This window comes from Balaenoptera musculus, chromosome 14, assembly GCF_009873245.2.
Source record: "Balaenoptera musculus isolate JJ_BM4_2016_0621 chromosome 14, mBalMus1.pri.v3, whole genome shotgun sequence".
In the NCBI taxonomy this organism is placed as follows: domain Eukaryota; kingdom Metazoa; phylum Chordata; class Mammalia; order Artiodactyla; family Balaenopteridae; genus Balaenoptera; species Balaenoptera musculus.
This window is the reverse complement of record NC_045798.1, coordinates 3,290,679-3,318,544: the sequence shown is the minus strand read 5'-3', so window position 1 is coordinate 3,318,544 and position 27,866 is coordinate 3,290,679. Positions and strand designations below refer to the sequence as shown.

Sequence of the window (27,866 nt, the reverse complement as noted above, 5' to 3'; positions counted from 1 at the left end):
AAGAGGACCCTCATTTGCGATTTGAAACCACACTGATTCTCCTCCTTGACTGTGACCATTGCCTCCAAACTGAGAAATCTAACTCACTAGTTTTATTTGGAAGGGCCCTAAGCTGGGTTTTTATCTTGGTCACACACACTCATTATGCTCCTGGCACTTTCTCTCCCTCTCTTCTTGGATCAAAGATCACTCCCTCAGGGGAAAGCCAGCAGAAACTTCTGCAACTCACCCTAAAATTAAAATCAAGACTCTGTGTCAAGCTCCTGTGAGACAGAAACCCTCAGTGCCAGGCCCTGAAGGACAAATAATGAAAAAAAAAACAAACCCAACCTTTTGGCCAAGTATAATCTCAAATTTTGGATTCCACATGTACATTTTTGCCATCCTTTTTCTCCCTATTAATTTTAACTCCGTAGAAGCAGAAGATAAGGATGTGCTGCTGGGTTAGTACTAATTATTACTGCTATCTTCATTAATGAGAATATCTGATGTAAGTTGGGGTTTGAATCACAGCAGGTGTGTTGTACACTCAGATACATTTTAAATGTGATGTGAGAGCTGGTAGCTGTGTGCCTCATTTTACCACCAATGGAAGTTTGACTCCTGAATCATCATGCAAAACGCTACCATTCTTTTGTTAGGTTTCAAAAGAACAATGCAATGGCTTTGTGCCAATGACATGCATCCTGTACATGATACAGTCTTTAAATGCCTGAGCACTGAGTCAGGATTTAAAAGGGCTTATGACTCATAGCTCATGCCTTAATGCACCTGCTGTCAACATGTTTTCCTTCCTCATATAACAATGTCCTTGTAGTCACAGAATTATAAGTCAAAGAAATAATTTCCATCACAGAAATGGAGGGGAATTAGCTAGGCTCACCATTATAGGCGTGTTAGAATCCTGGAAGGTGCTGTGCCTGCAATTTGGGCTTCTGCCACCAGGAGGTGTCCATCAGGAATCCTTTGGCTGATAACGAGCATCTGGCTCCAGGTGTACAGAGATGATGCCTATTGGCATCTAGCAAACAATACATCCGAAATCCAAATTTCACAAAGTATGTGTGCTAACAAAAAATCATTGTAACGGAAAATACCATGGAAAGGGAATGGAAGATCTGATACTTTGTGCCTCGCTGGATGTTTATTAATGTTCAATACAAATCTGGGTTTATTCTACCATTGATTCATTCCACAAACATTTATTTATTAAGTAACTGCTATGTGCCAGGCCTTCAGTTAAGTCCAAGAACACAGAAATGAGTCTGACAAATACCCAGTCTAGAATGTCTCCAAACCTGGCAGTCGTGTCCACACGTAAATAACTGAGGATAACCACATCCAAGCACAGTCACATCTTTACCTAAGAGTTAAGGTCTAAAGAAAGGTGCCTTCACCTCTAGTGAAATTACTCTTGAAAAATTTTTTAAATTGGGGCTTTTTGGACCATGAATGTACTGTTTGACCTCTAAAGGCTGACTTTTGTCATTTTGATCTTTAGCATCTTGGAAGTAACAGTGTACAATCCTCCTGCACAGACTAATTGCCTACCCAGTGTCTGAGAAAGAAACACTCAGCCCCTGGCTTCTTGTTACCATTTAAGCTGCCACAGAATCCTAATGAGCTGTCACAGTTCTTCCTCCATGTAGGAAACAGAAAACATGGAGGAGTAGCCATGGAGCTGGATCCCTTTCCTCCTGACCTTGCCTTTACGTCCAAGATATTATTATCTCTACAGCCACCCTCATCAAATCTTTACTCTTTTTTGAACCAGACTAACGGAGCCATTTTAATACAATTCTGAATATTACCCATCAACTCAATATCCATCATCAGTTGGAACTCCTGCATACTTTCTCTTGGTCGTGGAGGAAGTCCCACCCACCATCCTTGAAATGATCTTGCTTTTGTTTTATGAAGGTTCAGGGAAATTCCACTGCACAATGAATATATAGATGTCTCCTCACCCCAAAAGAGGAGAATGTTGAGCTGGGCTGTTTATTGATTTTTTTCCTACTGAAGGAATCTTCCATGTCACAGCCAAGAGATGGAGCTCTTCTCCGTGGTCCACTTTGTGACTTCATAGATAAGACCCTTCCTTTCAATAGCTATCGATAGAGTGGCTGCCATTGTTCTAGGCACCGGGAAATCAGCAATGGTCAAACCAACAAGGCCTTGGCCTCATAGGGGTAGACAGTGAACAGATAAACAAGGTCATGGTGATAAGTTCCAAGAAGAAACATAAACCAGGGAAGGGGGATGGGGAGTGATGGAGCTAGAGTGCTGCCATGTGGACTGGGGACTTTGGAGTTAAGACCTGAAGGAAGTGAGGGGGTGAGCTGTGTGTGCATCTGGCAGAAGAGACAGATGTGTGGAGGTCTTGAGGCAGGAGCATGTCTGTGAGGTCCCCTGAATCTCCAGAAGGCAGTGTGGCTGGAGGGAAAGTCAGGAAATGAGGTCAGATGGTGAGGGTGCACAAGGGAGGACGGGGAGATTGGGTGGTCTTAGTGGCAACTGTAAGGCATTTAGCTTTTACTCTGGGGGAGATGGAGACGCCACAGGAAGATCTTGAGTGGAGAAGTGATGTGATGTGACTCACATTTCTAAAGGAATGCTTTCACTGATGGGTTGAGAATAGTTTTGGGGATGAAAGACAAAGCCAAGAGCAGTAACACCAGTGGGGAAGCTTGGGGAAAGTTCACTTTACCTTCTAACCTTGACCCCACTTATTCAGTTCTAAATTAAACTTGGAAAGATTTTGTGCAGATATTCCTGAAGTTAGGGATGTAGCTAAAAGGTAAATTGCTGCTCATAAAACAAGTATACAAGTGATCAAAGTGGCTCTGATCGATTGATTTCTCAACACAATGCGGAACCAAATTTGTCATAAGAATGTTATATCCATCTTACAACTGAAGAAACTGAGGAACAGAGAGTTTAAGTATCCAGGCCCGCTTCTCATTTGTAAACATCAGAGCCAGGATTTAAATCCAGGCAGTTTGGCATGACAGCCCAAACTCTTAAGCCCTGTGTGTGCTCTTTTTGTACAGCAATAGTCACGCAGGATGCGGCACTGGCTGCACCTTTAGGTCGGACGTATGCTGCTCAGTTTGCTGCTGTCCCCACTACTCCATATTTTCTTTACACATTTAAGTTATTGTGTGGATCTTGTATTCTAGGGTTATGATCCCTGGCCTTAATGTTCTCCAAGATCCCTTATGTAAATTCTCTATAAGTGAGGTGGTATGGAGAGGTTATGTGGTTTCTTTCTAGGTCAAAGATGCCAAAGAGGTTTCATGTCTTATACCCATGACTGATGGTATTGAGAAGGACTGCCAGGAATGTCTGAGCATAATAGAAAGATGCGTTGTATATTCGACTGGTGATGCTGAGTATTTTGTGTGAGGTATGTTTGCTGACGCTACTCTTGGCTAACCCAGGATGGAAGGCAAGGTTGGCTTGCCCTCTCTGACACACTTTATCCCATTTTCCCAGTTTTCCTCATTTTCCCAGGAGGCAGAATCTCTGCTTGTCCTGATTTTGACTCTCAAAGAGGACACTGATCCAAGCAAGTTCATCCTGACAAAATTTTCAGGAATGGATATATACAGTCTCTCCCATAAGTACGTTCGATTTGACAAAGGAGTGCAGGGAGAATTAATGCTTAGCCCAATGGTATGATGTCTTGTTGAAGGGATTGCTAGCATCCATGTGTGGAGGAGATATTTTTGGCTGGGAGTGTGGGCTCTCCATGTGCCACGGTAAATAATCACCCATGAAGGAAAGACCTGCTCAGAGTCCTTGAACAGAGGTGGGCAAACATTTTCTGTAAAGAAATGGATGGTAAGCATTCTTGGCTTTGCTGGCTGTGCAGTCCCTCTCACAGCTACTCAACTCTGCCACAGCATTGCTAAAGCAGCCATGGACACAGCATAAATAGATGGGTGTTCCTAACTTGTTACCATGGCAGCCATAGTTTGCCAACTCCTGTCCTGAAGGATGAGTGATAGAAGCGGAAACAAAACAGGCCTTAGAAATGGGTATCATGAATCTTGGTTTCTAATGATGTGTCAAAACTCTGTGAGTTCATAGCAGCATTGGTCACAATAGCCAAAAGGTGGAAGCAACCCAAATGTCCATCGATGGATGAATAGATAAATAAAATGTGGTCTATCCATACAATGGAATATGATTCAGCCTTGAAAAGGAAGGAAATTCTGACCCATGTTCCAGCATGGCTGAACCTTGAGGACGTTACACTCGGTGAAATAAGCCCGACACAAAAGACAAATACTGCATGATCCCACTTATATGTGGTACCTAGAGTGGTCAAATTCATAGAGACAGAAAGTAGGATAGAGGCTACCAGGGGCAGGGAGAGGGGGGAATTAGTGTTTCATGGAGACTTAAGTGTTTAAATGGGTACTGAATTTCAGCTTTGCAGATGAAAGAGTTCTGCAGGTGAATGTTGGTGATGGTTGCACAACAATGTGAATGTACTTAATGCCACTGCCCTGTCCGCTTACAAATGGTTAAGATGGTAATCTTATGTTGTATGTATTTTGCCACACACGCACACACACACACACAAACAAACCTCTCAGTGCCTCAATTTCCTCATTTGAACTATAAGGATAAAAATAATACTATTTCTTGGGGTTGCTGTGAGGATTAAAGAAATGCTCACCTGCTGGGTAATCAGCACCCAACACTTACAGAATCACTGCTATTTCTATTATTATTACTGGTATAGTACTTCTATCCACATTTAACCTGTATCAGGAATCAAGACCTACTAACAATTCTGAAATGATGCTTTATATGTTAGAAACTGACAGGTGGATAGAGAAGAAGAGAATTAGGATCTAAAAGGTGGGTCTATGTTTGAGGAAAAGAAATACTGTTTTCTCTAAACTAAAACATTTATTCTTAATCAAGCAACAAAAAATTCTGACACTAGTAAGTCAATTTCAGGGGAGGAACACTATTATTTGGTGTCCAAATAGGATGCTGTGGTAGGAAGAGACAGCACCAGATACATGGACAGAGTTAATGCCGTACAGCCTACAGGCTCTTTTTCTGCCTCTGAAGCTTCATTTGCATCCATTAGGGTCTCCACTGATGGTGAGGGGACAAATATGGGTCCAGTCCCTGCCTCCAGCACGTGGCTTCACCCCACTCTGTAGCTACAGATTCTATTCCTATAATGAGAGATTTATTTTAAAATAACCACCCATACAACCTAAATGTCCATCGACAGATGAATGGATAAAGATGTGGTGCATATATATATATATATATATATATACACACACACACACACACACACACACACACACACAATGGAATATTACTCTGCTGTAAAAAAGAATGAAATGATGCCACTTGTGGCAACATGGATGGACCGAGAGATGATCATACTAAGTGAAGTAAGTCAGACAGAGAACGACAAATATCATATGATATTGCTTATATGTGGAATCTAAAAAAAAAAAAAGATTCAAATGAACTTATATACAAAACCGAAACAGACTCATAGGCATAGAAAACAAACTTATGGTTACCAAAGAGGAAAGTGGGGGGAGAGGGATAAATTAGAAGTTTGAGATTAGCAGATACAAACTACTATATATAAAATAGATAAACGACAAGGTCCTGATGTAGAGCACAGGGAACTTTGCTCAGTATCTTGTAATAAACTATAATGGGAAAGAATCTGAAAAAGAATATATAGATATATATTTCTGAATCACTTTGCTGAACAGCAGAAACTAGCTCAACATTGTAAATCAACTACACTTCAATTAAGAAAAAACCAACTCAGCAAGCGTTTCAGGAGTGATACGGGAGTCCAAATCCATCTTCTTTGCTGTGTGTGAAGTGCAGTTGGCTTTGCAATAGAGCAGCTGCCCCGCGGGCAGCTTTAGGGGCTCTTAAGTGTCCCTGAGCCCCACAGCTCTGCCAGTCCTAAGGGGCTGTAGGGGGTGTGTTTTGCTTCTGCTGCTGGGAGCCCACCAGCCCACTCGGTGGTAAGAGCACACAGAGCTCCCCTGGGGCACCCCTGCCCCCTTCCCCCCTCCCCCTCCTTTTTTCAGTTCATGTGCTTTGAGGTGAGGTAGGCTTTGGGCAATCAGTGTTAGGGCGCCTGGGCTTCAAGGATAAAGAGGTCCCGTCAGAGCATATCCCAGGATTTATACAGGACTGGCCTAGAAGCCATATATTCTTTTCTCTTGGATTTGAGCCAGTCCTGAGGCATCCATTTTGCTCCCACAAGGGGCGGCCTCTGTGAGAATGAAACTCATACAGAAGAAAGTGTGGCTATAGGTGAGGGGGTGGGAGAGAGAGAGGCAAGGAGAATATTCTCATGGTATCTCTTGAGGTTCTGAACAAAACCCCCCAAAACTAGCCCTGAATGAACTTTTCAATTACGTCAACCACACTTATTATTATTTTTTTATATAAACTTATGTCAGTGTGGGTGGGATTTCCTGTTATTTCCAACCCCTAAGAATCACAAAGGATAGTCTCATCAATATCTGAAATGCATCCATGAGGGATCCACTGCCTTCTTAAAAACCCAGCATCCTTGGGAGGCGTAAGGTATCACGCCTTCACATAATTTACAGTTCAGCGCGAATAAGTCTTCCAGTGATTTCCTGAGAGGAGGTTTTGATATGGATGGAGGAGAGCACAGGAGCTTACTGGGCCTCTGGCTGGGGAAGGAAGAGAAAGCAAATAAAAATAAAAAGATGGGGGGCAGGGGAGATGGGCTTTAAAGACAGACCTGATGCTCAGAGATTTCCCAGGAGCCTCTGAACAGGCGTTGAGATGCTTCTCCAAGGACCCCCTGGCTTTCTTTCTCAAGGGCCTCTAAATGACACCAAAACATTATCTACACCAAGTGATTCTCTTTCAACACCTGTGATTCACAGAGCAGCACGGTGACAGCAGTGTAGGTTGCGGATTTTGATTTTTAAGTTTTGCATCAGGTGGTGAGTCCTGTGGATGGATGTGAAATTGAATGCAGGGAGCTTCTCTACTTTCCTTGAGTCTCTGCATTTCTGACGGTGATTTCATGACTCCCAAGATGACTCAAGTCATTCGGAACTCTTTAGGGCACAAATATCAATGCAGACTTCTTTGATGACTGGTATGATAAGACTAACAGAAATTGCTTTGCACAAAAGGACTCCATTCGCTCTTATTTAGGAAGTGGTGTGGTGGGATTCAAGCGTTTGAGCAGTGTCATAAGGAACTGACTTTTCTGCACAGCGGTTCTGGCTTCCTCTGTTGTTTTTAACTCCCTGGCAGGCTCTTTTCTCAAGATGGACCCTAATAACTCCAGCATATCCTCTCAGGGATGAGGAATAAGAACAAAAGGAGATAAAATGCTTCTCTTGCAGGAGTTCCAGCCAAAGTCTCAGGACTGCATCTGATTGGCTGGGATTGGATACTGGGTCTCTCCCTAAGCCAATGACAGTGTCCAGAGGGATGCAATGCTTTGATTGGCCACAACAGGTCACATGGCCACTGAAAGCTGGGATGGACACAATACCATTTAAATTGCATGGATTTAAAATAAATGAGGGACTCATTGGCACATGGATTTAAAATAAATGAGGGACTCAATGGCGCAATGGTTAAGAATCTGCCTGCCAATGCAGGGCACACGGGTTCGATCCCTGGTCCAGGAAGATCCCACATGTCACGGAGCAACTAAGCCCGTGCGCCACAACTACTGAGCCTGCGCTCTAGAGTCTGTGAGCCACAACTGCTGAGCCTGCGTGCCACAACTACTGAAGCCTGTGCGCCTAGAGCCCATGCTCTGCAACAAGAGAAGCCACCGCAATGAGAGGCCCGCGCACCACAACAAAGAGTAGCCCCTGCTCGCTGCAACTAGAGAAAGCCCACGCAGCAAGGACCCAACACAGCCAAAAATAAAGAAATTAAATAAATTTATAAAATAAATTAAATGAGCCACGGGTATGAAATACACACTGTGGGAATACAGTCAATAACTATGTATAATATCTTTGTGTGGTGACAGATCATAACTAGACTTATCGTGGTGATCATTTTGAAATGTATAGACATATCAAATCACTAGGCTGTGTACCAGGAACTAACATAGCGTTGTAGGTCAATTATACTCCACAACCAACCAACCAAACAAACAAAAGAGATGAGATTTGTGGTTACCAGAGGCGAGAGGTGAGGGGAGGGGAATTGGATGAAGACAACCATAGGTACAAACCCTTAGTTATAAGATAAACAGGTACTAGGGCTGTAATGTACAACATAATAGACAGAAGTAACCCTGCTGTGTGTTATACATGAAAGTTAAGAGAGTAAATCCTAAGAGCTCTCATCACAAGAAAAAACACTTCTTTCTATTTCTTTAATTATGTATCTATAGGAAGCGATGGATGTTCACTAAACTTATTGTGATAAGTTTGTATGTAAGTCAAATTATTATGCTGCACACTTAAACTTATACAGTGCTGTATGTCAATTATACCCTAATAAAACTGGAAGAAAAAAAATAAAAGAATTAAAAAAAAGAATTTTGAAAAAAAAATTTTGCATAAATTTACTGCAAAGACGTGGAGGAATTTTCTAGAGAAAACCAGGTTATTGTTATCAGAAAAAGGGTAAATGAAAGCTGGAGAGACAAAGCACACATGTCCATGATAGGAATCAGCAGTGCTTCCTAAAAGCCGTACAACCAAGAAGAAACGCACAATGGATGATATACCCAATTCATAATAAATAACCAACAAATAGACTTTCTGGAATATAAAATGACATGCAGAGTGTTGCAAACCGGAAGCTGATAAAAGTGTAAGTAATAGACCTCCCCAGGGGTATGTGTGGTTTCTGAGATCTTTCTCTTCTGCAGGTTCACCTTCATAGTTTCCTTAGTGCTTTCCTGGGGCCATGATGGAGAGGGTCCTCAATAAATGATAAACCAGATCGAACGGCATATGGTTTCAATGATAAGAAATAGCAACGTGGAGCAGATTCATCACAGACTTCATGGAAGAACCACATCTTCAACAGGACCTTAAAAAGTAGGAACAACTTGGATGGGTCAGAGCAAGCTGGTCAATGGTCTCTTGGTCGAACTTCCCGATCGTGGTTCAATAAATGCTCGTTTGAGGAAATAATAATAAAGTTAAGTAAACCACCCCTCTGCCTAAACTCTTGCAGTGATTATCTGACATCCACAGGACTCAAACCCCAGGACCCGGCTTCCGTGGCTCCCCCGCATCTGAGTTAGACTCTCTCTCCAACTACATGTCTTCACATGTCAGCTTGTGATGTTTGACTAGTGAAATGAGACCCAGTTTCCTTATTTTTCAAATGAGGATCTTGCCCGTCTCTAGAAGTGAAGACCATCACTGCGCCTGGCACGTCGTAAACGCTTCAGAGAAGGGAGTTATTTTTATCATTATCATGAACAATCATCCTCCCACATTCAAGCCATGCTGAGCTCCAGTAGTTTTCCAAACATCCCATGATCGCTCACGCCTCTGTCCACTATCTTAGTTTGGAGTCTCTTTTTTTAAAAAAATTAATTAATTAGTTCATTTATTTTTGGCTGCGTTGGGTCTTCATTGCTGTGCACAGGCTTTCTCTAGTTGCGGCGAGCGGGGGCTACTCTTCGTTGTGGTGTGCGGGCTTCTCATTGCGGTGGCTTCTCTTGTTGCGGAGCACGGGCTCTAGGCGCGTGGGCTCAGTAGTTGTGGCACGTGGGCTCAGTAGTTGAGGCTCGCGGGCTCTAGAGCGCAGGCTCAGCAGTTGTGGCGCACGGGCTTAGTTGCTCCGTGGCATGTGGGATCTTCCCGGACCAGGGCTTGAACCTGTGTCCCCTGCATTGGCAGGTGGATTCTTAACCACTGTGCCACCTGGGAAGTCCCAGTTCGGAGTCTCCTGAAAGCAGAGCCTGAGACAAGGATTAGCTGTAGGCAGGAAAGTGGTTCATGGCAGCAGATGTGAGAAAGGTAAGGAAGACAAGAAGAGGAAGGAGGGAACAACAACAAAACGTGTGTTGTTGATTTGGTTGCCCCTGGAGCACGTGGGACTCAGCCCTGCTGGGGGCTTCTGAGCAACTGCGTGGAAGGCACAGACGTTCAGAAGGATGGAGACGGCAGCTGCTCTATGGGTGTAGGGCTGCCCCTGGGGACGCTCACTCCCCAGAAGACTGAGAAAGCTCTCCCAGCTTTGGAAATATCCCTGAGACAGATAAGCTGAGAGGCTCACCAGGCTCTAGGGTGGGACACCGTCGGCGCATGTGCAACAACTTTCTACTTCAGTTACAGCTGAAATCACAGGGGGCCAAGGTAATACGGCCACACAGCACCAAGACCACCTCCGACCACCTTCCTTCATGCTGTTTCCTCTGCCTGCCATGTCCTTTCATGTCTTTTACAATCTAGCCAACTGGATGTATATTCATCCTTCAGGTCTTAATTGAAATATTTCCCCTGAGAACGCTTTCATGATTCAGTTATACATTTCCTCTTCAGCGTTCCTTGTTCATTACTGCACTGTTCATTCATTCATTCTACAAACATCTGTTGAGTACCTACCACAGGCCTGGCATTGTTGTAAGCGATGGGGATACAGCAGCGAATGAAGGGGACCAAGGTAGCACTGCCCTCATGGAGTTTACATCCGGTGAGACAGTGTGACAATAAATAAAATGAAAATTTTGACTATATAATACAGTTGAAGACATATAAATATATGATGTACAATTACATAGACTAGACTATAAATAGATGACATATATGAAAAAATATGATGGATAAAGAGGAAGCAGGGATGGAGAAAGGCAGGGCTGTGTGAAAATTTTACAAATTTGTTCAGGAAAGGCTTTGGCAGGAAGGTAAAGGAGGGAGCAGGCTGGGCAACCATCGGGGCGAAGAGAGTTAGCAGGTGCGGGAGGAGAAAGGGTTTCTGAACTGTAAGGGGAACAGCAAAGTCTCCAGCGTGGCTGGAACAGAGGTAGCGAGAGGGAACTTGGCAAGAGCGAGGTCGGAGTTGAGGCAGGCGTGGCCGGCTGGGCTGCACTTGTCCCGTCCTCGTCAACACTTTGACTTTTCCTTTGAGATGGGAGGAAGCCAGTGGATGGTTCCGAGCTGAGGAATGACATCACCAGGCTTGCACTTGGGTCAACCCGGCTGCTGCATGCGGCCAAGGTGGCCCCTGGGAAGCCAACCAGGAGGCCACCGCTTTGACCCAGGAGGGTTATGGTGGCTTGGAGTGGGGTGGTGGCGGGACACCACGGGGAAGGGTTGGCTCCTGGCTCCTCGGTGTGTTCAGATAGCACTGCCAGCAGGGTTTGCTGAAGGATTGAATGTGGGAGAGAGAGAGAACGGGAAATCCAGGCTGTGCCCTGCTGCTGCTCTGACCCACTCGAAGGATGGATGTGCCATGCCCTGACGCGAAGGGGCTTCTGGAATAAGTGGGCGGCGGCGTGCCATGTAACGCGTCACAGGGCTCCGCCGTCTTCCCCCACCTCTGCCTTCTCTCCAAGCAACTAAGGACAGGTAAGTGCCTCTAACTTGTGGCCCTAACATCTGAAACGGGACCCAGCGCTTAGCGGCGATTCAAAGCTGCGTTTGTCCACTGCCCTCTCGTGGGTGGAAACGCGCCCTGGGGTTCTCGTGGGGGCAGAGAGGTCCTGCGGTCCCTGCGCAGAACAGGCAGGAAGGCCAGTGGGCTCTGCCTAGTCCCGGGACCCCAAGGATGGGAGTCCCCCTCCCCGGACCGCACCCCTCGCCAGCCTGGGGCGTTTGCTGGCATCTCACAGCATCAGAGGAGGTGCCGGGATGCCTTCGTGTCCACAGTGGGTGGTGGCAGCGTGACAAACCCCTCTCCCCTGCCGACTGGCATCGTGCTACAAGCTGCCTGGCGGAGCAAACTCAGTCCCCCGCCTGGCGCATCCCCCCGAGGGCCTTTGTTTTAGATCACTTCTGCGTTCAATTAAAAAGGAGAAAGAAGAAGCCGGAGGAAAGGAAAGAGTCTTCGGCACTTACACGAGGCCCGGCGGGAGCTGGTCACCCCGTCCCTAAGTCAAGGAGAATTCTGCGGGTTGGCCAGGGAAGCGGAGAACGGTTGTGAATCAAAGCTGGGGGTAATTGTATACTTTATACCCACACTGATTTTCCACAAACGCTTTGGGCACTGAAATCACCTCAGAGCGTGTCTGCATACGTGTTCATCTAGCTTCTGACACCCCCTTCCCTCCCCTTCCCAGCCGGGCGGTCAGGGCACAGTCACCTCTGTTAGGATGGTGGTCCCTCATCCCTCGCGACCCCCCCCAGGAGGTGGGGAAGAGGCCACAAGCGCTTGGAAACGCGGAAGGTCAGAGCATCACAGACCAAGACTTCTCCCCAGACCAGTCCTCGCCCTGTTCTATTCCTGGGCAGGGAATGCAAACGGCAGGATAACCAGAGCGGGATGGGGGGGGACCCCGGAGGGCCCCGTGGTCCCAGCGGGTCGACGGACGCTGATGCCGACACGACAGCGCGTTTCTGCGGGGGCCGGGAGGCGTCCACTTGCCTTAATGACGTCTTCGTCGGAAGACCGGCACTCCACAGACTTGAGCTCTGTCACGGCGCCGTCCTCCTCCACGGAGACCACCTTCACCGGCACGGCCACCGTCTTCCCAGTGAGGATTGCTGTGTTCAGAATCTCCGCCTCCTGGAAGACCAAACACATCCCGCGGTCACAGCCCTGCACGCACGCGTGCGGCCCGTCTTCCCAGCGGGAAGCGGGAATTATGGTAACCATAATTTGTTTTCTATGTCTGTGATTCTATTTGTTTGGAAAGAAGTTCATTTGTATCAGTTTTTGTATCATTTTTTTAGATTCCACATATAAGTGATATCATATGATTATCTGTCTGCATGAGTCCCTTCTTCTTGGCACTGGGTACACAGGTGACTTTTCCCAGACACTGAGCAATAATCCTTACTCTGCACTTCTCTCCCCAGCGCGCCCATGCCTTCTTCGGCTACTCTTACACTGTTGTGGCTTGTGAACTGGCACAGTCCTGGGAGATCATATGAGCCCATTTCTCAGATGGAGAACACTGAGCCCTAGGAATCTCCTTCTTCTCTGCAGGGACTGTCACTTCCAATCACATGAAAATCAAAGTCCCTGCGTAACCCGAAATCTCTGTATAACAAGACTTCCGAGTTCTAGCCCATGGCATTCTCAGTTCAACCCCCGTTCATCACATGTCCATCATGTTCTAAGAGGTTCTCTGTCAGTACACACACCGAGTTTCCTCTGTCAGTCTGAACTTGACTGACCTAGCCTTGGTACAGCAGCAAGAAAACATCTGCACAGGCCCTAGGAGCTGTTTAGGGAGGCTTTTACATCTCTTAGAGACAGGCTTGCAGAGATTCTGGTTCATCTGGTTTTCATGTGAAATCACAAACGCCTGTTTAGCCACACGCCAGAAGAAGGCGTAGAAGTTTATCATCTTAAAATTACATAACCGTGTTCCTTATGTTAACTTTCCATTTCTTATATAAGATCTTATTTTTCCTTTATAGGACTTGGTTCATTTTATACTTAGCTCATTTGGTTTAGCCTTTGGAAATGATAATATATATATATATACACATATATGTATATAAATATATATTTTGTTCCTTTATTTTAATTCTAAAAGACAAGACGACAGTTTGTAATGTTCCTGAATTTCAACGACCATGCCTCAAACTGTCTGAATATGCATAGGCCTCCAAATGCCCCATTGCTTATGCACCTTTTTTTTCCTCCCCTGTGGGTTCCCAGCCAGATTTTGTTTTATTTTGGGTACAAACATAGTAAAAGAATAAAGGAGCCTAGTCAGAATGTGACGCTACTTTCCGTTGCCTCTGGGAAGGAAAAAGGCCGGGTGTATTTTTCTACTCTAAAGGGTAGAGATCCAAAGGAACTATTCTTCCTTTGGGAAGAAGTGGAAAAAAGCATTTTAACTCTCGGGCCCAGACTGGCCCCCTTCACGGGGAAAAAACAGACTAGGGGAGCAGCATTAGGAGACCAGTATCAAAGGAAACAATTCTGCACATCAGTGGTGGAAAAGTAAACAGCATATCTGCTCCAACTCAAAAGGCCTTTAATGCATTTGCAGTCAGGTCAGCATCATGAGAAACGACCCCGGGGTAACCAATGAGCAGCTGTGAGCCCGCACATCTGGGGTGTCTCCTTATCCTCTAAACAGAAAGCATATTCTGCCTGCAGGATCTCGGTGGGGATTAGGGACTGAGATTTCAGGCTTGGTATTCCCCTGCCTTCTCTGTGCAATTCTTTGACATCGAGAACCTTCTCTTAACTCTGCTCAATATTCAGTAATAACCTAAATGGGAAAAGAATTTGAAAAAGAATAGGATATATATATATGTATATATATGTGTACAGAGTATATATATATAACTGAATCACTTTGCTGTACACCTGAAACTAACACAACATTGTTAATCAACTCTACTCCAATATAAAATAAAAATTAAAAAAAAAGAAACCTAGATCAAATCCACCCCATAATCCATGGACTTCATGGTTATACAAAGCAATATATTCCCTACTGCTTTTTTTTTTTTTAAGTTGTTGCTGTGTTTTGTTTGAATTAGTTAAGTTTGTTTCTTTCACTTGCATTAATAAAGTTTTGAGTAGTGCAAAAAATAAAATAAAAAATAAATAAGGTGAAAAGAAAAAAGAGCCTTCTCTTGTGCATCACTGGCTTTCTCCAGGACGTGAATGGTGTGTGGATGGCGCACAAAAGTCTCTAGACAAGAGGGTGGTGGTGAAAGTGCCTGCTGAGCCCTGGCTTGGGCTGAGATGTGATCCCATAAAACCCTTGAACTCAGCTGCCTTATTGCCATGAGTTCGCCTTATCAGAGCCCCTGCGCCTAGGAAACAAAGGCAGCATCTCTTGAGAAAGCTCTGTGTCAGTCCTTACTGATAGTTCCATGCTCGCCTTCTGCCACCTGGACATCCTGTTCTTGCCAGTAAGTCCTTCCTGGGAATCTGACAACACAGCTGCAGAACTTCAGGGTCACCAGAGGATAGGAGGGAGTGTGGGTGGGGAAAGAGAAGCTGACTGTGGCACCAGAAAAAGGGACAACCTCATGAGTGAGGCCACGCATCCTTTTCTTGGAATCTAACTAATTATCATCTATTGTAAGGAAACAATAACCGTCCTCGTTTTGCTGGAGAAATGATGACCCGCATCTCGGTTTGGAAAGCCCCTAGAATAGATGCTGGGACGAGGGCTCAAGGGCCATTTGTTTGGGAGGTTCAGGAAACTTCAGGAAGGGAGTGGGGAAGGGATACAGGGAGGAAGAGGCAGCCAATGAGGGTGTGTGTCCTGCCAGTGATCACAGTGGAGGCTGGAGCTTAGTCCTGCAGGGGTTGATCTCTTTTACGAAATATACCGTGCATTTTATATATTTCAATATGTTGAAATGGATTATGATATATTTCCCTGCGGGAAAGTTATCTGAAATACACCCCTAAAAATAATTCCACGGAGGGGCAAGGGAGCTGGGGTATTTATACATTCGTCCAGCCTGCTGTGTGTGCAGGCAGACAGGCTTCGACAGTCCCAAGGAAAGCTCCTGGCAGACGGTGACACTGGGGATTGGTCTGGAAGGGTGTAAGGGAAATGCATACAGCATCGACAGTCTGCTGTGACTTAAGTGTGAAGTAATTTGTCATATGGAGGTCTAACGGATTGGAACCAACATTAGAGTGTTTGTTTGTTTTTTAAAAATTTCCTCCTGCTTCTAGGATTCCAATTTTCTCTTTGTGTATGAGCACAGTCATTTGTTCATATGCACTGTTGAAAATTAATTTTAAAACAGAGGAGAAGATAATGGGTACAGGAAAACATTACATGAGATGGGGAGCAGTCTAAAACACGTCAAAAACAGAAATAGACTCACAGACATGGAAAACAAGACAGAGGGATAAATTAGGAGTTTGGGATTAACAGAGACACACTACTATATATAAAATAGAGAACCAACAAAGACCTACCGCATAGCACAGGGAAAACTATATGCAATATCTTGTAATAACCTATAAGGGGAAAGAATCTAAAAAAGAATATATATGATGACTGAATCACTTTGCTGTACACCTGAAACTAACACAACATTGTAAACCAACTATATTTCAATTAAAAATTTTAAAAAACACATCAAGAGATGGATCTGTGTGTTAGAGACAGTTTGTAACTCACCCAGTGTGCATTCTGCCTTCCTGCCTACTTACCAAAATGCCAATTTCGTTTGAGGCTGTAAAATGCCCAGCTAAAATTATTACATTTCTTTGGCTGCACTTAAGCTGTGACACAGTTCTGGTCTGTGACATATAAATGGCAGTCACTGGGTGAAGCTTCCATGGAAGTTTTAAAAAAAAAACAGATTCTGAAGGTTGTTTCGTGCTACCCCTTTCTTCCTTCCCACTGTGCACAGATGATGCCGGAGTTGGCGCTGCCTCTTGCACCCCCAAAGTTGGAGTTTGCTGTTAAGAGCCACAAGGTTCAGTGTAGTTGGTTAAGAGTGAGGAAGCTCATATGGGACCATTGGGTTCAAATCTCACCTTTGACACGATGCACTGGGTGACCTTGGGCAACTTAACTCTTTTTTAAAAAAATTTTTTTATTAAATATAATTTTTTTTTGACTTTTTGGCTTAGTTCCCCAAACCTGCGCTCCCTACATTGGAAGTGCAGAGTCTTAACCATTGGACTGCCAGGGAATCCAACTTACTTAACTCTTGGTGCCTAAATTTTCTCAACTATAAAATGGGGATAACAGTACCCACCTCTTGCGTTTGCCCTAGGTTTAGGTGAGTTTATAATTGCAGAGTGTTTACAGCACTGCCTGGTGCCTAGGAAGTTCTAAGTGTTCGACAAATACAGTAAGTCCCTTACATACGAACCTTCAAGTTGCGAACCTTCAAAGATGCAAACGTGCGTTCCATCAACGTCCAGCGTGAGTGAAGTTGCAACTTGCCCTCCATCTCCTATTGCTGACGATCCTTCAGCTCTACCATCTCCCACCTCCTCTCCTCCTCCAGTCAGTAACTCTTCTTGCCTGTTAACTCGATGCCAGCCCCTGGATGCCAGCTGTTGTACTGGTACTACTGTACTTTTCAAGGGACTGTATAGTAAGATTAAAAATGTTTTCTTTATTTTTTGTGTTTGTTTTTTACATATTATTTGTGTGAAAAGTATTATAAACCTATTACAGCACAGCACTATATAGCCGATTGTGTTAGCTGGGTACCTCGGCTAACCTGGTTGGACTTGAGAAGAAATTGGACCTACGCACCCGCTCTCAGAATGGACCTCAGAATGGACTTACTGGACCCAAAGGTGCATGATGACCGCAAAGGAGTAGTGTCCCCCAGAATTCCTGTCCGCTTGGAACCTCAGAATATGACCTGATCTGAACATAGAGTCATTGCACATACAATTAGTTAAAATGAGGTCATGCTGGGTTTGAGGGGGCCCTACTCCAATGACTGGTGTTCCCCACAGGAAGAGAAAACACAGTCAGAAGCACAGGGAAGATGGTCCTGTGAAGATGCAGGTGGAGATGGGAGGAATGCAGACACCAGCCGAGGAACATCAGAGATGCTGTCCTCACCAGGAGCTGGAAGAGGCGGGAAGTGTCCTTCCCAAGAGCTCTCAGAGGAAGCATGTCCTGTTGACAGCTGGATTTTTGATTTGGAGATTCCTGAACTGTGAGAGAATAAATGTCTGTTTTTTTTTTTTAATTGAAGCATAGTTGATTTACAATGTTGTGTTAATTTCTGCTGTATAGCAGAGTGATTCCGTTATACATATACATACATTCCTTTTCATCTTCTTTTCCATTGTGGTTTATCACAGGGTATTGAATATAGTTCCCTGTGCTCTACAGTAAGACTTGTTGTTTATCCATCCTATATGGAATATCTTACGTCTGCTAACCCCAGACCCCCAGCCCGTCCCTGTCCCCGCCCCCTTGGCGACCACCAGTCTGTTCTCTATGCCTGTGAGTCTGCTTCTGTTTTGTACATAAGTTCATTTGTATCATATTTTAGATTCCACCTATAATTGATATCATATGATATTTGTCTTTGTCTGACTTACTTCACTTAGTATGATCATCTCTAGGTCCATCCATGTTGCCGCAAATGGCATTATTTCATTCTTTTTTATGGCTGAGTAGTATTCCATTGTATACACGTACCACATCTTCTTTATCCATTCATCTGTTGGTGGACATTTAGGTTGTTTCCACGTACATTTCTGTAGTTTTAAGCCACCGCATTTGTGGTGCTTTGTTAGGGCAGCCCCAGGAAACTAGTACAATGACTGAGCCCCCAGGAGAAGCAGCCTGGATGCTAGATGCCCCGCAGCACTAAGCTGGGACTGCTTCCTCTGAACACATCTGGAGAGAAGACTAAAATCCTGCTTATTTCATCCTTCTGTGTTTGTGTGTCCTGTTACTCACAGATAATCACAATCCTATCTGACACACCCCGGAAGGAAGAAATCCTCATCAGTTTTCACAGGTCTTAGGCTGAAATAAGCAAGTTAAATTGCCTATTGTCCCGTAATGAGAAGAAAACAATGTTTGGACCTTCAACATTCCTGTGGCTTTTGGAGATCATTTTAACACGTGGTTTTGAAACGATCCCACGGATGTTAAACTGGACGAACGCGGTTGGAATAGAATAAATGCGGTGTCAGCCGCATCCACTGCTTCCTCTCTGAACGAAAGCATCATAGATGAAGCTTCGGGCACCCCATCGGAGGAGCGCAGAGAAGGACAAACGTCCCATTAAACTAACAGAACGGAGAACAAATGGAAGCACGGCCTTCGGCTACGATGTGCGAAGCTTGGCTCCACGTCTGCATCTGGGAAAGTTGGAGGCTTATCTGATCAAAGCGGCACGAAGCCCCATCCCTTTACCTCCAAGCAGGGCGTTTCACATCTTTTAACTCAGTGAGAGAGAAATTTGAAAGATGGGCGTTATGAGGAGGTGGCAATAAAAGTTAACTGGCACACTCAGCTTGATTTTACTTAGAGTTGCACAAAGATAGCATTTCCTCTGGGGGTTTATAAGGACAGAAGAAGAGGGTGTAAAGCTCTCCAACAAACAAGATTTGAGTGAAATATCAAAGTAAATTTCCTTATAATATTTTTAAAGGAAAATAATGAGTTCCTGGGATGGACAGCTTTTGTTTTCACCTGCCCCAAGTCCTTCTGCGTAATAGGACTTCAGTTTTCCTTTGGGGAAACCATCCCTTCTTTTTAGGATTGAAAATCACCATAACCCTGTGTCGCTGGTCACAGAAGTCGGCAGACCTCTCTGAAGCTACGGCAGTCAGGTCCTCCTACCCTGGACTTGAACTTCATTCAAGGAGAGTGAGGCAAGGGCCAAGGATGTTTCGATTTCGTTCGTCCCATTGGCGGCACCTGGAAAAGTCTGTCATTTGTCCTCTTATCTGTATTTCCACTAAGGTCCTGGTTCCTGCCTTTTAAACTATTTTATCCACTCTCTGAGAGAGCCTGGATTCATTTGATAAATTCCTTTTTTAGAGGGTAGAACTTATGTTAAGTGTTCTCACCACACACACTAGTAATAATAATAATAATAATGATAATAATAGGGGAGGGAGGAAACTTTGGGAAGTGATGGATATGTCCATGGCCTTGGTAGTGGTGCCGGTTTCACAGGTACTACAGTAAGTCCCCTACATACGAATGAGTTCCATTCTGAGAGCGCGTTCGTAAGCCCATTTTGTTCCTAAGTCCAACAAAGTTAGCTTAGGTACCCACCTAACATAATTGGCTATATAGTAGTGTACTGTAATAGGTTTATAATACTTTCCATGCAACTAATACATAAAAAGAAACACACAAAAAATAAGGAAAACATTTAAAATCTTACAGTACAGTCCCTTGAAAAGTACAGTGGTACAGTACAACAGCTGGCATCCAGGGGCTGGTATCGAGTGAACAGGCAGGAAGAGTTACTGACTGGAGGAGGAGAGGAGGTGGGAGATGGTAGAGCTGAAGGAACGTCAGCAATAGCAGACGGAGGGCGAGCTGCAATTGCACTCACGCCTGACACTGATGGCACAGGTGCTGGTTCCTTGCTGGATTCAAGTCTATCCACCCTCTTCAAAAAACGATCCAGTGATGTCTGGGTAGTAGCTCTTTTTTTCTCGTCGTAGATGACACGGTAGCACTGGATTGCATTCTGATCGGCTGCTGCAACCCTCGTGTACTGTTCTGCGTTCGGGTCCTGTGCCTCCAAAACTAACAGTGCCTCCTGAAATAAGGAAAATCCCCTTGCCATTTCCTGCGTCGTGAATCTTTTCGGTTCTTCAGTTACTTCTTCTTCCTCTTGTTTCTCACGAAAGCACAACCACCTGTAGAGGATGCACGCACGTGACAATGTACGCCAGACACGTGAACTAACTTACGTGATTGGACATGCGGACGCACGTTCACGTCTTTGAAAGTTCGCAACTTGAAGGCTTGTATGTAGAGGACTTACTGTATATACTTATCCCCAAACTTATCGAGTTGTATACTTTAAATACGTACAGCTTTTTACATGTCAGTCATACCTCAAACGTGGTTAAAACAAACAAACAAACAAAAAACAGAATCATTTTCTTTTGCTTACAAAGAATCCTACTTGATAAAGTCAACCAGGAGACTTTAGATGAAAGCACATTGTTTTATAGGGTTTCCTTCTAATTCTTACTGAGAGGCAGACTTTTTATTTCTTTAACGATTATCAATTTGTTAGCCAATTTGCAAACTGGATACTGCATTAGTTTGAGTTTTCCCCCAAAGCAGAGCCTGAGACAAGGCTCTGGATTGAGTTAACTTATTTGCAGGGGGTGGGAGTGAGGGGCGAGGCATGGGAGGCAGAGAAGGAGGGAAAGCCAACAGTTGGGTGTGCACAGGCTGGAAGTACTCATCCCCCAGGGGTGTAACCTCCACACTTGGGCACAGGCTCCCAGGATGTAAGAAAAGCCCTGGACCCACCTGTGGGAAGTTGTCTGAACGACTCAAGCTGGGACCAGGTCAGGGAACTGCCCAGAGGAGGGCTGAGGGCACGGGACAGGGCACCAGCAACAGCAGCTCCAGAAATGGCCCCAGGGTTAGAAAGTTGCTCCCATGTCGGGTAAGAAATTTCCCAGGATAAACTCTGGGACAAGTATTTTACTTAATTTTTTAAAAAAGAAACACACCTGGACATTCCTGTTTGCATGGAAATATGTGGGCAGACATCACACTAATTTAAACAGCAGGTTTCAGAACTCATGCTTCTTTACTTGCCTGCTTATCATGCTTGGAGAGACTAAAATAACTTAGCACTGAATAGGACCATATCAAATGCTCCACTGAAGCAAAGACACAAACATGGTGGCATCCCTACAGGTCATCAGGAGATGAAGAATTCACACACCCTGAATCAAGGGTCTGCACTGAGGGCACCGGCACCATTGCGGGGGCCGACCTTGTGCCTTTGAGAGCACAGTTGAGATCTGCCTGCAATTTTCAACATTCTTATTCTTTTCCTGATACTTCTGCAACTTCCTGTATTGCTAATAGATTTGTTTTTTTAAAAAAATAGGTACTCGGGCTTCCCTGGTGGCACAGAGGTTAATAATCCGCCTGCCAATGCAGGGGGTATGGGTTCGGGCCCTGGTCCGGGAAGATGCCACATGCCGCAGAGCAACTAAGCCTGTGCACCACAACTACTGAGCCTGCGTGCCACAACTACTGAAGCCCGCGCGCCTAGAGCCTGTGCTCCGCAACAAGAGAAGCCACCGCAATGAGAAGCCCGCGCACCGCGATGAAGAGTAGCCCCCGCTCGCCACAACTAGAGAAAGCCCACGTGCAGCAACGAAGACCCAATGTAGCCATAAATAAATAAATAAAAATTTAAAAATAAAAAAAAATAAAAAAAAATAAAAAAATAGGTACTCGATTTCTTACCATATTTACCCATTCTTCAAAATATCTTGGAACTAATGTGCAGTTTTGAGAAACACTTGTGAGTCAAGGATCTTAGCTGCAGACAACAGAATCCACCGTAGCTCATTTCAGCTGAAAGGGATTTGTCGAGTGTGGGCAAAGCCCTGCACTGCTGATGGACTTGAAGGAACATTCTCCAGCCCACCTCCCAAGATCAAGGCCTGGAGCCACAGAGTGGGCCCACCATGGACTTGCCGCTTCTGCCACCATGAGGAAGCTGACAAATCAGGCAGATTGTTCTAGAATCTCATTACCTCTCCCCAAATCTCAAGCAGCCAAATGTATGCCCATATACTTCCTTGCCCCAGCATTGGAAACAAAGCATCACATGTGCCTCCAACTGGCAAAAACTAAATCACAAGCCTAAACCCTCAGAGACACTTTGCTCTCTCTCAGGAGAGGCTGCATAAAGTAGGCTTTTGGAATTTACCTGGAGAAGATGAGATTTACACTGTGGGGAGCTCTAAGAACGCCAAGACGATACCTCTGGGGCAGCTACAAATGACAGCTTTCCACTAATATATCAACACTACATGCGCTGGTATTTTCCTGATGTTAAAACACAAGAAGGCATATTCTGCTAAGTCTGTTAATTCCCTTAAATTCACATTTTATCATATTGGCATTATTCACCCTCTGATTTTGATGCCAACTCCAATGACACAACAAATAATATCTTATGATTCTTTGTCCACAGCAGACTGCATTCTAGGACCTCAAATGTCAAAGGGATATAAGAAGAAGCGAGAATTTAGGTTTCATACTAAAATAAATACACTGCTGAGTTAAAGACGGATGCCCAGATCAGGCATAAAAATGATTTTTCCCCTTCTTGCCAAAATATATCATATTCAAATGTGACATTTAAAATATAGGTGAGGGGAAACCCTAAAACACCAGTATGGCGTGGGTACCCATCAATCAGAAGAGATGCCTGGCCAATCAGGCTAGATGTCGGTGGTTATGCCATGCAGTGAATTCCAGCTTACACCAGAGAAAGGAAGGCTCAGCAAATATGCCATCTGCGCCTCTGTATTTTCCACCCTTGCTGTTAGGTAGGGCCATGTAAACACTTACAGTCACTAAAATGTTATTAGGGTCAATGTTGTTTGCTACTTCTGGGTTGAGGAAGTAAAGCTTTCAAGTACAATTATCCATTCTTTCTCATCACCTGCCCTGACCAAAGAGGCTGCACATTCCAGGTGGCTCAGCTCCAAGATGGTAGAGCCTGTTAAACCCAAGTCAGTGTATGGAGAAGAGCTTCCTGCTGCCCCATGTAGGACATGAAGCAGGAGTAATAAAAATGCTTTCCTTGTCTTAAGGCAATGAGACATCAGAGCTACTTGTTACTGTAATATAACCTAAGCCACCCTGACTAATACACATTTCCCAACTCCAGTTTCAAGAGGTATATATTCATTGAGTTCTGGACTGTGCCCCCAGCCAAAGTAGATGGGTCAGGTATGAAAACTCAACACTGCTAGGTGACTGGCCCTTCATCTCCTGGTTGACGGGCCTGATTCCTGTTGAAATGAGCTGGGGCAGACCCAGCCTAAGTCAGTGGGGGACCGAACATCTCTGCAGCCATGCTCTTCCTCAATGTGATTCCCTCACTGTGGTTAATTTCTTAAATCTTTTCAATGCACTTCCCAACAAAGATCAATAACCTAATAAATAGAATAGTGACTCATCACCCTGTCTTTGTCCTTTGCTTGTTTGGCCAAGCTCTACTATTCCAGCGCCCCTGCCTGCACCCCTAACGAATACCAAACATGCCAATTCATACCACATTAAACAGAAGAGCCATTAGATGACCATGGAAATACTCCATCTCATTAGCGATAACGGTGCATCACGATAAATACTCTCTGTGCTTCTTTTAACAAGTGAAAGCATCAGTCAATTTGGCACCTGCATTGCAAACAAATTTATAAACCACTCTGTTTTTTTAAGGTACATCAGCCCTTGGGTTTAATGGCTGTCGTGTGGTATGGAGAATTATTTCAGCAGCCATACGGGGTAAAATAAAATTATTCTCCCTCTCGTGGGGAAGCAGGGAAATGTCATACCGCGGAGCCCAAAGGAGGCTGGCGGTCTGCTCATGCCTTTCACCAGTTAGGCTGTTTTTTGGACGCCACTGAACCACGAACCACAATGCACGGTGCGTTTACTTTTTTATGTGAATTTAAAAATCTTATCAAGGTTACACAACCTCGTTGTTAAAATATTACATTTGTGATAAAAGGTTTATCATAAGATACCACGAATAGCCATCCCACCCATTTTTGTTCTCAGGTAACCACTTTCAACTCTCCTACTATGTTATGAAGACTTTTTTCCATGTATCTAAATATCTAAATAACATGCTCTGCTACAGTTTCTTGACGTAGTAGGTTCAAGTATTATCTACTGATTTTCTGGGGTGATGGATGAAATCTTCTCTCTCCCTCCGCAGTCTCTTCTGTCCCGGTTCATATGATTAGGTTCCTGTTTTGGTCCCTCTATTAGCCATCTTTTTCATTTTAAGCAAACATACCTCTCATCAAGAGATAACGTGTTGATTCCCGAGTGGTTTAAAAGTCTGTTTGCCCAGTTTTGACACTCTTGCTATGCAGAAGTGGGGTCTAGGGACCCTCCCCTGCAATACAGGCTGGCCTTAGTGACCCATGTCTGAAGCTTAGAATGCAGTGGAAGTGATGCCCTGTTATTTCTGAGGCTCGGTCATCCAAGGCAATATACCTTCCACCCGGTTTTCTCCCTGGGGACCCTTGTTCTTGGAACGCAGCCGCCATGCTGTGAGGAAGCCCAGGCCACTGTCATGTAAATGATCTGGTCGGCAGCTGAAATCCAGCACTGACCCACCAGATACATCAGTGAGGAAGGCTTCCAGGGGGTTCCCCCAGCTGAGCAGAAGCCAGCTAGCTGAGTCCTGTCAACTCCCAGAACCACGACAGAAAACAATATAAATGACAGTCGCCTTGGTTATGCCACAACATGCGCTTTCTTATGCAGCGAAAGGTAACTGAGACCCCACACACTTTATAAGATGAGAATAATAGCACCGCTTAAATGTGCCTTCGGCTCTTAATACCACATTGACCTCCCAGCTTTTCTCATTTCTAACTTTTCCTTTTATCCTCTCAAGGTTGATAGTATCTACATTGTGTCCTGAAGTATAATGAAGCCTCTGGTGCTTTGTACAAAGGTTGAGTCTAAAAGCTGGAAGCCAGTAATGGATCCATTATACTCCTACAAATGTCGTTCACTGGGGAGCAGAGGTTCTCCGTCTAGACGCTATTGATGTTTGGGGCCAGAAAACTCTTTATTCTCGGTCTAGTCTCGGCACTTTACATATTTTGCAGCATCCCTGACTCAGCTCACAAAATGCCAGTATCACCCGCCTGTTGTGACGGCCAAACATGTCTCCAGACTTCACCCAGTGCCGCCTCAGTTGAGAACCACCGTGGTAGGACTAAATAGGGTACTAGGACCCATTTCTTTCCACTCTAATATTTACGGATGATGGTGTTACTGATCGCCTGTCTCTTCTACCTTCCTCAGTTTATCATTTTCATAACCTTCATTGTTGTCAAGCTCTTTACCGACCTCTCCATTCTCCTGGGGGGTCTTCCCAGCAGAACTTTCCGTGCTTCTGTTCCAACAGATACATTCTCCAAGCAAACTGCATAGATGTAATTTGGGGACTTTCCTTTACTAGATTCAGGGTTTAATAAATATATGCACCAAAGGATGGAAAAAAATTTTAAATGCTAAAGCAGGAGGGAGGGAAATCCTTGATTTTGTTCATCAGCAGCAATTACAAACTCTACTGTCTACAGGGTTTTGTGCAAGCAGAACTGGCTGTCTGTAGTAGATGTGCCTTTGAAAATGGAATATAAAGAAATTTTAAAAATCATTTTTTTTTTTTTTGTGCCAGTGGAGCTCGCTGTTAAAAATGATCCTACAATGGTAAGATCAAGGTCCAGCTCAAATGCTACATCCTTCTTAATCTCTCCAGGTAGAAACAGTTGTGTAAATTTTATTATAGATATTATAGAAAATAAATTATATATGGAGACAGTAGAGCATAGAGTGCAGAATACTGACTCTGGAATAAGGCAGCCTGGCTTTGAACCCCAGTTTCTATACCTACTAGCTCTGTGACTCAGGCAAACCAGTGCCTGCACTGTGCCTCAGTTTGTCCATCTGTACAATGGGGGTTGTAAACGTTTCCATGTTATTGGGTAGATGTGAGGATTGTATGCATGAAAAGTACTTAGAACTGTGACTGGCTTGTGACAAGCAAAAATACATGCTAGTTATAACTGGACAAAACTAAAATTCAGAAAGATACATGCACCCCTATGTTCATAGTAGCACTATTTACAATAGTCAAGACATGGAGACAACCGGAATGTCCATTGAGAGATGAATGGATAAAGCATATGTGGTACACACACACACACACACACACACACACACACACACACACACACACACCATGGAATATTACTCAGCCATAAAAAAGAATGAAATAATCCCTTTTGCAGCAACAAGGATGAACCTTGAGATTATCATACTAATTGAAGTCAGACAGAGAAAGACAAATATCACATGGTGTTACTTCTCTATGGAATCTAAGATACGACACAAATGAACTTATTTACGAGACAAAAACAGACTCACAGACGTAGAGAGCAGGCTTTGGGTTGCCAAGGGGGAAGTGGAGTGGAGGAGGGATGGATTGGGAGTTCGGGGTTAGTAGATGCAATCGATTACATATAGAATGGATAAACAACAAGGTCCTACAGTATAGCACAGGGAACCATATTCAATATCCTGTGATAAACTATAGCGGAAAAGAATAAAAAAATACATGCTAGCTTTGCTATCACCATCCACTCTGCCTGACCTCAAGACCCCTTCCAGCCCTGCCTCGCACCCTGTGGGAGCAGGAGAAAGGGAGCCCAGTGTGAAGGATTTGGGCCCCAGCTTTACACAGCTAGGCGACCTTGGGCACATCGCGTGTGCTCTCAGGGGCCAAGTTTTCTCATCTTAAAAGAAGATCTAAATGAGATACGGTAGAAGCCTCCCTCTGTGTTTCCTGCTCAGGCTCTGGACTCAGGCTGCCTGGGTTCAAAGCCCAGCTTTGCTACGTTCTAGTTCTATGACTTTGCAAGTTACTTAAACTCTCTGCCCCTTGTTTTTCTCATCTGGGAACAGAGCTCTAAATAGCATCTATCTCTCAGAGTTCTTTTGAGGAGCAAAGGAGTTAATGCATGGGAAGTGTAAAAACCGCGCGTGGCATCATTAAGTTTTCACTAAGGTTGCTTACCATCAGTAGAATCATGTGGTACACACCATGACAGATACGTATTCAGTATGTTCTTGGCAACTGACATAGCGAGAGAGGGAAGGAGGGAGAAGCAGGGAGACGAAACCGTCACACCATTCAGTGAAATCCTGCTGTGTGCTGGGGGCAGGCGGGAATTCTCTGTTCCCTCAGTCACTCTCAGCAATAAAGCCCCTCCCACTGGGAGCCCCATACCGCACTGACAATCACTCCTGGATTAAGGATGTATTTTTCACACACAGCCTCCCCACCCAGAAGCCAACGACGTCACCTGGTGCTCAACCAAGGAACGCTAATCTGCTTCAACGCCACCGGAGGAAAAAACGGGAGGTTTTGAGGCTTCTAGACCGTATCTTATCAGCGGTTGAAGGAATTTTCAAGGGCAAGGTGGACTGCGTGTTATTTTCACGTCACGCATTCACTTTGGAACCT

The 27,866-nt window shown here is 44.6% G+C and overlaps 1 protein-coding gene across 1 annotated transcript in view; it reads right to left on the bottom strand.

Moving 5' to 3' along the window:
• Positions 1-27,866, bottom strand: part of TMEM132D (transmembrane protein 132D) — a 679,411-nt gene that overhangs the window by 80,731 nt on the left and 570,814 nt on the right. The window contains exon 5 of the mRNA XM_036874801.1: positions 12,571-12,711. Coding sequence (XP_036730696.1) covers positions 12,571-12,711 — 141 coding nt within the window. The remainder of the gene's footprint in view (positions 1-12,570; positions 12,712-27,866) is intronic.